The 11,532-nt window shown below is 45.7% G+C and overlaps 1 protein-coding gene across 1 annotated transcript in view; it reads right to left on the bottom strand.

Annotated features, from left to right (window-relative positions):
* Positions 1 to 6,183: 6,183 nt before the first annotated feature.
* LOC130120433 (myosin light chain kinase, smooth muscle-like) overlaps positions 6,184 to 11,532 on the bottom strand; it is a 224,614-nt gene continuing 219,265 nt past the window's right edge. The window contains exons 36-37 of the mRNA XM_056288969.1: positions 10,828 to 10,940; positions 6,184 to 10,033 (exon numbers count right to left, since the gene is read on the bottom strand). Of these exons, the coding sequence (XP_056144944.1) occupies positions 9,911 to 10,033; positions 10,828 to 10,940 (236 nt within the window). The 3' untranslated portion in view covers positions 6,184 to 9,910. The remainder of the gene's footprint in view (positions 10,034 to 10,827; positions 10,941 to 11,532) is intronic.

The following is an 11,532-nucleotide window of genomic DNA, read 5'->3' as shown; positions in this document are numbered from 1 at the left end:
CCTCTTGAAGAAGTGACAGACGGCCTAACTAAACCTTCATATTTGTTCTTGGTTCCTCACCGTGTGTATACATTTTGAAAGGTTGGATTTCATTCTAGAACTGGGCTGTGCAGTCTTATCCAGAAAGTGCTGGTGTGGGTGCAGGTTTTTGTTCCAACCAAGCAGTTACACACCTGTGTCTCCTAATCAAGTTCCTCAGCAAAGACTCTTCTGGTTGATTAGTGGGATCAGGTGTGTAACTGCTTGGTTGGAACAAAAACCTTCACCCACACGGCCCTTTTTGGATAAGATTGCCCACCCCTGTTCTCGAAAATCAGCTTTTACCAGAGTAAAACTTTCCCAGAACTCCTGTTGTCTGTCATTTTCCTACAGTCTTTTCTTCCACATGAAATCAAGTCAGATGTCAGAGGTCACAGATGGTATGTCTATCAGATGAGCAGATAAGGTCTGGATTTGAAGATTATGAACATTACTTGTGCAAATGGCTTAAACATACCACGTGACCCCATCTCCATATAAGCCTATTACTCTGAGATGGAGTCCCATGAGCTCACCATAGGCAGAACGTATGAGGAGTAAAACAAAACTCCACTTTTTTTTTTACCCGTTTTCAAATCAGCTGTTGCATTTTTGAAGGTATGCTCATGATACCAAAGGTCTGCAGTCCCGCCAGTGGAGTAAAATGTTTAGCTGGGTGAAACCAGTTGGAATTCAGTATGGCAACAGCCAGTGCTGTGTATTTTGAGTTTGAAGATGTACATGAAGCCAGGTTTGAAGATGATGCTGCACTTACATTACCGTAACTCAGCCAAGAAATGCAGCAGACGGTTCCATCTTCTAACTCAAAACCAACAGCACACTCTGCCCAAACAGCTGCTTAGAGGTCAACTGCTGACGGAGCGCTCGTTCTAAGTCCTGTTACCTGGAAGTGAAGTAAATTTGGAGCTATGGGAAAAAAATCTCTGAAGCCACAGATCTTCAGACGTCACATTCACTTTTCCCATCCAGACCAAGGTAAAGGAAACCATTCATATTCAGCCCTCTAAAAACATCGTGGGACCATGCCTGGCTGACACATTTGTAGTGGACGTTCGAAACCAGCAGTATGTTTTAAAACACACATCTGGAATAAAGGAGTAAGGTCTACACAATAAATTCTTCCCAAAATCGATTTATTTTCGATCAGTTAGATCTTCCTCAGGCAAATATGAGTAAAACGGGCATTGGTTACAGAGGCAGTAATCAGGCCAAATAATTATCACCTGCTGGTCAGCAGGGAGAACAATCACCACAAAATGGAAATCACAAAATTGCACAGTCATTCTGAAGGACAGGAGATCAGAAGGAACAAGCTGATAACCATAACAGTACCTTTATATGACCCACACATGTTCTCTCATCTGTTCGTTCCTGATGGCAATTACAGGTGCGTACAATGTAATTTCCCCTGGAAATGCCTCTTTTTTTTTTAGTCACCCCCATTCTGATTAACAGTTCAGAGTAAAAGGTGTCATTACTTGCAATACCAAAAATATTATTCATATGATCAAATGCCCATGTGGCCTTGCCTACATTGGAAATCTCTCCATGGATTGTCACCTTGTGGTGGAGAAGCATGCATGGCCCTGTGATCCCAAGAGCAATGCCATCTGGAGCTATGCTCCTGGTAGGGTCACCCATGGTGGTAAGGTCACGGGGGAGGTCCCTGACAAAGAGCAATCCAACTAAGACCTCAACGGTGGAACAGGTGGAGGACGATGGCTGACTTTAGGGACGCATCACAACGGCTGGGAAGGCGGATGAAGGCTGCAGCAGAAATGGGCCCCCAGTTGTCTTGGACTCCATGCCACTGGATCCTGACCTAGATCTGTCAAGGACCGTGTGGTGGCTGTCTGTGCACCAGTCTCAAATAATGTCAAGCACAGGCGTCCTCCATAAAGGGAATCCACTCTAACATCCCAGATTAAGTGCCATGGCGACCAGCAAGTGGCGACGGGGGCAGGATTGGGAGATCTGGAAGCCGCTAGTAATGAGCTGCACCATCGGGTGGTGGGTGCTAGATTCAGTCACTGGGCTCCTGGAACGAGGTACAAAGAGCCTTTCGGAAGCTGCACCCACGACTGAGCAGCCCTCTTTAGGATCCACTCTGCTCAGCCCACCTGGGGAAGGGGCTGGAAAAGGTGCCCCAAAAAATGCCTGCCTCAAACCTCCTGACTGGATTACTGTGTCCAGAGGGATCACCACATGCGATCAGAAACAGAAACATGAACTTTGGAGCCTGCAATGTGCGCACACTGATGGATAGTGCAACCAGTGACAGACCGGGGAGAAGAACCACAATCATCACTAGAGAACTGAAGAGATGCCGGATTGACACAGCTGCCCTTTCTGAAACCAGATGGGCAGAAAAAGGACTACTGAAGGAGGAGAAGGATGGCTACACTTTCTTCTGGAAAGGAAAAGCTGCTGATGAATCCAGGACCCATGGCGTTGGATTTGCCATCAGGAACCAGATCATCAGCCACCTGTCTGAACTTCCTGTGGGGATCAATGAGCATCTCATGACCATCTGTCTGGTGCTTGCCAACAACCAGATGGCAACAGTTGTGAGTGCCTATGCCCCTCCTGTATACTCTGAAGTGGAAGTAGAAGAGACCTTCTACGACTGCTTAGATGAGACACTGTCAAGAATCCCCAAGGAGGATAAGATTATTCTCCTAGGAGACTTCCACGCCAGGGTTGGCCGGGATCAACACCTCTGGAAGGGCACTATGGGAAAGGAAGGCATCGGGAACATCAACTCTAATGGAGTTCATGCTTCTTAGCAAATGTGCTCAATATGATCTCACCATCACTAACACTCTCATTTTGCCAGAAAAACAAATCAGTGGCATCTGCTTGACTATGTCATCGTACGAACCAGTGACCGCTGTGATGTGAACATCACAAGAACATCACATGATCGATGCAGAGGACCGCTGGATAGATCATCACGTCATCCGCTCCATGATGTTGTAACCTGCAAGGCTAAAAGAGTGGCTCACTCCAGAGCCAAGGCGGACGTCCAGAGATGGGTGAGGGAGCTTAAGAACTCTTGGTGGACAGAAGAGGCTCTGGAAATCTCACGACTGGCAGACTCGGGTGACACCAAAGGCCTTTTCAGTGCTACTAAGGCCATCTTTGATCCAAGCAACTGCGGCTTAAACCCCCTGCGCTCAAAGGACGGGCAGGAGCTGTTGAAGGACAATGGGTCCATTAATGCCCCATGAAAGGAACACTTCCAGGAACTCAACTGCAACAGCACAGCTGAACCAGACATTGCCAGCCACATTCCCCCAGAGTCCCATCAGAGCAGACATTGGGGAACCTTCCATCATGACAGAGGCTCAAGATGCCATCAGGAATCTTAAAAACAACTGCGCTGCCAGTCCAGATGGGATCCCAGCTGAGATCTTAAAAGGAAGGTGTACCAGCGTTCCTGCACCACATCCATGCCCTCCACCTCAAGGTCTGAGAAAAAGAAGAACTTACCTCAGAGCTCAGTTATGCTCCAGTAGTGGCCATATTCAAGAAAAGGGACAAGGTGGAATGTGGAAATTACAGGGGCATCTCACTCCTGTCAACAACAGGCAGAGTCCTCGCTTGCATCCTCACAAACCAACTGCTACCACTGGCTGAGGAAGTACTCTCAGAATCTCAGTGTTGCTTCCGCCCATCTAGAGGTACAGCAGACACGATAGTGTCTTTGACGGCCTTTGACTCAGTAGACCGCCAAGCTCTGTGGGGCATACTATCAAGATATGGCTGCCCTGACAAATACATCAGAATATTGAGGCTTCTTTTTTTTTTTAAAGTTCCCCCCCCCCCTTTTTTTTTCTCCAATTTTCTCCTCAATTTGTATCCGGCCAATAACCCAGCTCCTCTTGAGCCGTCCCGTTCGCTGCTCCACCTCCTCTCCGCCGATCCGGGGGCGCCCCGACCGACCAGAGGAGGCGCCAGTGCAGCGACCAGGACACATACCCACATCCGACTTCCCACCCGCAGACACGGCCAATTGTGTCTGTAGGGACGCCCGACCAAGCCGGAGGTAACACGGGGATTCGACCCGGCGATCCCGCGTTGGTAGGCAACGGAATAGACCGCTACGCTACCCGGGCGCCAATATTGAGGCTTCTACCACATGGCATGCCAGTTACAGTGCTCAGCAACAGCGCTCAGCAACAGCAGCTCTGAGTCAGAGCCCTTCACTGTGGAAACAGGGATTAAACAAGGGATGCATCATCGCACCCACCCTGTTTGCCATCTTTTTGCTGCCATAATCAACCTATTGGTGAAGAGCTGCCATGGGTGATCCCAATCCTATACAGAACTGATGGCAGGCTCTTCAACCTTAATAGGTTCCAGACCAAGAGCAAAGTCTGTAACACCACCATCATGCAGCTTCAGCATAAAGACGACAGCGCCATCACAGCACACTCAGCAGAAGTCCTCCAGGACATTCTGAATGCCCTTACCAAGGCATACAGAGCCCTGACTCTAGCATTAAACTTCAAGGAAACCCAAGTCCTATATCAACCTCCACCCAACCAGCCATCTACCCAGCCCACCATAGAAATGGACAACAAAATTCTTGAAAACGCTGATCACTTCCCCTACCTCGGCAGCCTTCTCTCCTCAAAAGCTGACATCGACTCTAAGGTCAACCATCGCCTGAGTTGTGCCAGTGGTGCTTACGCTAGACTCAGGAAAACATTCTTTGAAGACTGAGACCTAAAGGCCCAATCAAAACTCCTGGTCTACAGAGCTGTTGTTCTCACTGCCCTGCTGTATGGAGCAGAGTCATGGACTAAATACAACAGGCACCTGAGAGCCGTGGAACAATACCACCAAAGATCCTTAGGAAAGATCCTCAGGATCAGCTGGAAGGACAGATGTACCAACATCAGCGTTCTAGAAGTCAACATAACTAGCATCACTACCACAATAATGCAGCACCACCTCCGATGGACAGGCCATGTCATTCGCATGTCCAACACATGTCTCCCCAAACAGATCCTGTACTCCCAGCAGAAGGAAGGTCAGTGAGCTCCTGGTGGGCAAAACAAGTGTTTCAAGGACAATATCAAGACCAGTCTGAAGAAATTCGACATCACATCGAGCAACCGGGAACACATTGCACTGGCTAGGCGCTCCTGGAAGAATCTGTGCAGGAAGGAGCTGCACATCATGAAATGGAACTCCACTGTGCTGTAGAGAAATAGTGACAGCATCACGAGAAGAGAGAAAAAAAGGCTCAACCACCACTTTCCCCTGTGCACTCTGCACCAATATGTGGATCGCAGATCAGCCTCTAGAACCATCTGAAGACCCACAAGTAACAACAGCCCAATGGAGAGGGGAGTCATATTTGTTCGAGTGACTGCCGATGACGACATAGGAAAGAGTCAGCGTTGTCTAAAAACTTGCACTGCTGAACACAAGAGCAACATAAGACTAAACAATCAAAAAAGTCCAGTAGGGGTCCATTTCAACACATTAAAACATTTTCTATCCACTCTGAGATACATCGGTATCAAACATGTGTCTGTACCTACACGAGGGGTTGACATTGATAACATTCTTCTCTGGAGAGAGGCTTTTGACATTTACACACTTGGCACTCTGTCACATAAAGGTACTGTTCTGGCTATCAGCTTGTTCCTTCTGATCTTCTGTCTATCTTCAGAATGACTGTATGCATTCTTGTGACCTCCATCTTGTGATTGTTCTCCCTGCTGACTGGCAGGTGATAATTATTTAGCCTGATTACTGCCTCTACAACTAATGCCTGTTTTACCCACTCATGTTTGCCTGAAGAAGATCTAACTGATTGAAACGTTGCCAATAAATTAGATTTTGGGAAGAATTTAGTGTGTAGACCTTACTCCTTCATTCTAGTTTTGCAATTTTTGTCTTGCACCTTTATAATAGTTTTTGAGTATAAGCTTACTTGGTTCCTCTTTTAAAACACACATTTAACATTTTACCGGCAGTGTTTCTTCTGACAACTTCAAAATCATCCTTTAGAGTCCTGTCCATATTAATATCAGATGGTCTCATTCACGTTGAATGGGACTCTAATGATATCCCACAGAAACTCTCCCACACATCCAACCCCATAATAATCCCTTACACAACATCGGGTGCTTTATTCTGTGTTAGAAATTTATTTATTAACCGTGAGTAACTACATCTGTAGCAATCTCCATACATGTCATCTGCACTTTGTCAAACTGATATATATTTATAAAAATTAGAGATATATAATCTACATACAACAAAAACAAATCAATCTCGGTGACAGTTCACTGACTGTTTTCAGCATTGGGGAATTGTCATGTGGTGAGAATTAAGTGCTGCCAGATGATCTGGAAGAAGAAGATGGATGCCTAAATGATATAATAACAATAATAATGAATCTGTGCTTAAATAAGTCTCAAAATAAAACAATCTGAAAAACATCAACCAAACAGGGCCTGGTACATCTAAAAGAAGCATAATGCTGATGAGCTCACACACAAACACACACCCGTGACTTTAGAACTTTGGTTTTTAAGTTTAGTTTGGTTTAACGCATAAAATCATTGATCAACCTGAAAAACTCAGCAAAAAGCACAAACAGCTGGAATGTGGCAAATATTAGAAGATACGAATGACGTCAACATCAACATCCGACCAACCAGCCTCTCTGATGACACCTCACAGTCACATGACTTTCACTGAAGTCAGGTTTCTCTTGTTTCCTCATCTCCATATGGGTCGAGATCAAAGCTGCTACAAGGAGAGTTTTCATGCTAATTAGCTCGTAAAAATAATTCTTGTTGGTGCAGTGAAATTAATTTAATAGCAAACATGGAAGAAAATAAGGAAGTTATTTTCAGTCGAGTCTATTCGTCTCACAAACTCCTTCACATCCAGCCGGACAGATTCAAGAGGACACATTGTCTCAAGTGTCCACTTGAATCCTAGAGAAAATCATCTAGAATAAACATGACCAGAGTCCAATTACATGTAGAAAAACACCTTCCTTTAGAGTCACGTCTGTCAGAGCCCAATTTACATATTCATACACTGCAGTCCTTGTTTTTGCAGCAAATATTTCATATGAACGTTAGGGAGTTTTTTTTTCAGGAACAGATGTGGCCAATAGGAGGCACTATCCGTCCCTTTCCCACACTGAAAGAAAAAGTGCTCCGGCTGCCTGGACTGAAGTGACGGTGTAATAATTAGCTTGTGGATGAGTTTTATGGGTCGCATCTGTTGCTGCTTATAAAACCAGATGCTAAGCTAACAGAACGGTTTAATTTTAAGTCTTTCACCAGGGAAAGCTAACAACATCACAAAAGTTTGTCATTATTGCGGACGTGCCTTGTTCAAACTGTTTCTGTACATGGATCTGCCCTCACCGTCTATTTCCCTTTGGTTGTGTGTGACCCTGAAGGTCCCCGAGGCCGTAAGGCATCAACTTTCTCATTTTGTGTTTGAAACGCTGCTGATTAACCACTGTAGTTAAGTACAGGAGTAGGACTTTCCTAGATGGCCTTTCGTGGCGTCCTAGACTGGTCTCCATACACCCCAGCATTATGTGAAGCGCAAAATATCGCCTCTCCATGATGAATGACCGTCCGTGCGTGGTGAAGAGCCACACCCTCCTCGCGGTAATCCTGTTACCGTTGTCACGGGACAACAGAGGAGAACACGGCAGCTCTAGAGGAGTAAACCTCGGTAATAAATCCTGCTATTCCTATGGGTAGCAGTGGTCCTAGGTGCATTCATCCATAGACTGATGTTATGGACCGGGGGACATCGTGGCTTTGCAGATCAACACATCTTGACAATCAGACACAAAATCTCCCGTTAGCGGAGAACCATAGAACTGCATGTGGAGTAGCGCCCCCATGCTTTAAACAAACATGTGCAACCGAAACCCTATAGGGGCGTCCTGACGGACGACCTAGGTGAGGTGAGGTTAACCACCAGGCAGCTTCTGATACACAAGCACAGCACAATCCTACCCAAAAGCCCTGCCAAGTCGCATAAGTCTGACTGATAAGACGCAAACGGAAACCTTCACACAACTGGAATAAAGACTGCAAGTGTGAGTAAAAGGTTCTGTGTTTTAGTTGCACTGATCTGCACGAGGCTGGCGATGACTGAGCTGCAGTAATGAGGTCTACATTAATGAGGTCTACCCTGGTTAAAACTGTTCCACTTGCACCATAATGGAAGCAGTTTGCTGCACATCCACCTCCTGTTCTGAAATGAAGATGTATGTGCTGAAAACTGTTGATGTTGTGATGAAGGGACAGACAAGATGACTTTAAAAACGGAGACTGAGGAACTGTTTGTGATGAACATCCATCGATAACGCAACTATGTGGACGTCACATTTGTTGTAGTGTGTTACAGTGAACGTCCCAACAGACTGAACAACCTTGGGCCCGTGTCCCGTAGAAACTAACTTTGTCGACATTACCAGAGTGGGCATGGGGCGACAAATGGCACAACGCCATGAAGTGGTACTGCTGTCTGTAAGCTAGCAGCTGAGCTTTTGACCGTCTGTTTCAAACAGCCGTACACAAAGTAGTAAAAAATACAGATTTATTTTCCCTTGTTCAGTGACAAGCGCCCGGTTAAGAAAAGAACCAGATGAGAATTTAAAGTATTTTTAAGGCACAGAGCATTTTAGCAGTAAGAGGGTTTTGGAGGCTCAGCCCTGATTGGCTCAAACTGTGAGCAAATTAAGAAAACGACAGGAAGTGCCCAAACACAAAGATTCTCAGCTGAACACATCAGATGGAAGGACAACCTTCATCACTGAGGCACCTTAAAATCATAATGATTTGTCACCATGATGTTTGTCATCATTATTACTACCATCATATCACCATCACGAGGAAGAGCTAGAGCCATGTGCTGACAGCGCTGGGCCCTCTAAGGGTGATCATGACTCCCAACAGGAGACCTGACCTGAAATTAAGGCTCACATTTGGTGGCAGTCCACATTTAAATCCTGTAGTGAAGCAGCTTAAGTTGTGTCTGTCGGAGGGGGAAATCAGAAGAGGGCTCGCTGAGAAGAAGGGAAGGTTCGGTTAAGACAACTTAAGTTCATGTCTGGTAAGTATTATCTACATCACAGCAGTTAATGCGCTGTCACTAGCTAGCATTAGGGGTGAATGCTAATGTCAACCGCAGCAGCAAGTGTGGTAATTAACCCATATTTATATCTGATGTATTTCCTCTCTCATTTAAATGTCTCGTCTCAGAGCAGGTGCTAGCTGAGCGTTACATCGGTGCTGATGTGTCGATGACACAGCTCAGTAAATATAAGTCTCTGGTCATCTCCGTCATCTCCTCCTGCTCCCCGTGTTCCTCCTCTAATTGCCACTCCATCCACTCCTTTCTACACCTGGACCAACACTGGGAGCAGACCAAGGCCAAAAACTATCTATGACACATACAATCTTTGTTTTAACCAACTGGAGCTCCCAGACGAGTGGAGTCATCACAGACCGACGCAACGAGCAGCAAACAGTTTAGACAACCACGGTAAAGTATTTACGAGACTATTTAACACACTTTTCTGTAGTTGACATGTTACCTGACACTGCTGGGACTGTCATGATGTCCACCCATCTGGTACAGCTAGCAGTATAAAACAAGCAACACAAGTTATCAGAAAATAGCAGTGTTAGAATCAGGAGTGACAGTCTGACCTATTAACTCTTTGTGGTGCAGATCCACAGTATTCATCTCTGTCTGAACAGAGACAAAATCCACAGAAACTGATCTCTGGTCAGCCAGCAATGGAGACATCAGATCTGCACCACAGAAGACTCAACACCAGATTTCTCCTCTTCATAGCTCATCTCTACTCCTCTTCCTCCTCTTCCTCTCCAGCCATCACCTCAACCAGGAGCTCAGCAGTGCAGGTGGCCTCCCCCAAACTGTTGACTGCCTTCACGGTGTATTTCGCATCATCGTCCCCAGACACCTGAAGGCCATGATGGAAGGATGTATTAGTATGAATAGATCAATAAATACACATAAAAACAGATCAGCAAAATGAAGAAATGAATGATGAGTTAAATAGGGTGATGATAAGACTAAATAAAGTTACTAAGAACAACTGTTAGAATTCTGAAGACGGTTTATCTAAAACACAGCTGGCAGTAGGCTGTGTATGACTCATATCACCATACAAGCATCCCAGTTCAATGTATTGTGATATATTATGATACTAAAAATGCTTATATACTGCAATATTTTGTCAAAATTGCAGAAAATTATACAGAAAACACCTTGATGGACATCAAATCAGAGTAAACAGTCATAGCTAATGTGACCCTGACAACGCCCGATGTGGTTCAGCCCTGTTACAACACTGCACCCGCGCCTTAGTGGTCAAAGATGAAGCTACACTATGAAGTAGCCCAGGTCTTCCAAGTGTAATTCTCATACAGACACTAACCCATTACATATTCAAAGCATACGGTTGTTTTTCATGTAATATTGGAATATTCTCTGTCAGATAAGATCAAGATGAGAGAGAATGAAGAAAGGTAACAAATTTGCGGCTTAAACTAGAAGAGAAAAGATATGAATAAAAACAAAATATGATCAGTAACATCATAAGGACAACATCTTGGGAAAAATTACAGATTTCTGGCTAGCCAGGAAATAAAAATCCAACCTAAATGGTGTGAATAAAGACCAAATATGATCAAATAGGTGAGTCTGTACTGAAGACGTGATCGGACCAGCAGCAGGCGAGGAAACAGATCTGACCTCAGATATAACCAGACTACAGTTCCCGTCCTCGTCATAGTCGATCTGGAAGTGTCGGGTCTCTTTGATTGGCTGGTCATCTTTATACCAGACCACCTCCGGGTCTGGGTAACCTGCAAGATGGACAGATAAAGGGGGCAGGGTTTTGTATTCTTATTGGTTGAACCGAAGAGTCTGGACATGAGATCGTCATCATTTAAAAAGATGAAACTACATCTCAAAATTCGTTCATTCATTCATCTTCAGCCGTTTCTCCGGGGTCGGGTCGTGGTTGCAGCAAGCTAAGTAGGGCACTCCAGACGTCCCTCTCCCCAGCAACGCCCTCCAGCTCCTCCTGGGGAATCCCAAGGTGTTCCCAGGCCAGATTGGACATGTAGTCCCTCCAGCGAGTTCTGGGTCTACCCCGGGGACTCCTCCCAGTTGGACGTGCCCGGAAAACCTCCAAACGAAGGGGCCCAGGAGGCATCCTGATCAGATGCCCAAACCACCTCAACTGGCTCCTTTCAACACAAAGGAGCAGCAGCTCTACTCCGAGCTCCCTCCGGATGTCCGAGCTCCTCACCCTATCTCTAAGGCTGAGCCCAGACACCCTACAGAGGAAACTAATTTCAGCCGCTTGGATCCACGATCTCACCCTTTCGGTCACTACCCAAAGCTCATGACCATAGGTGAGGGTTGGAACGAAGACTGACTGGTAAATTGAGA

The sequence above is a fragment of the Lampris incognitus genome, chromosome 11, assembly GCF_029633865.1.
Source record: "Lampris incognitus isolate fLamInc1 chromosome 11, fLamInc1.hap2, whole genome shotgun sequence".
Lineage (NCBI taxonomy): Eukaryota > Metazoa > Chordata > Actinopteri > Lampriformes > Lampridae > Lampris > Lampris incognitus.
The sequence above is the reverse complement of the archived record's forward strand: the minus strand, read 5'-3'. Positions and strand labels throughout refer to the sequence as shown.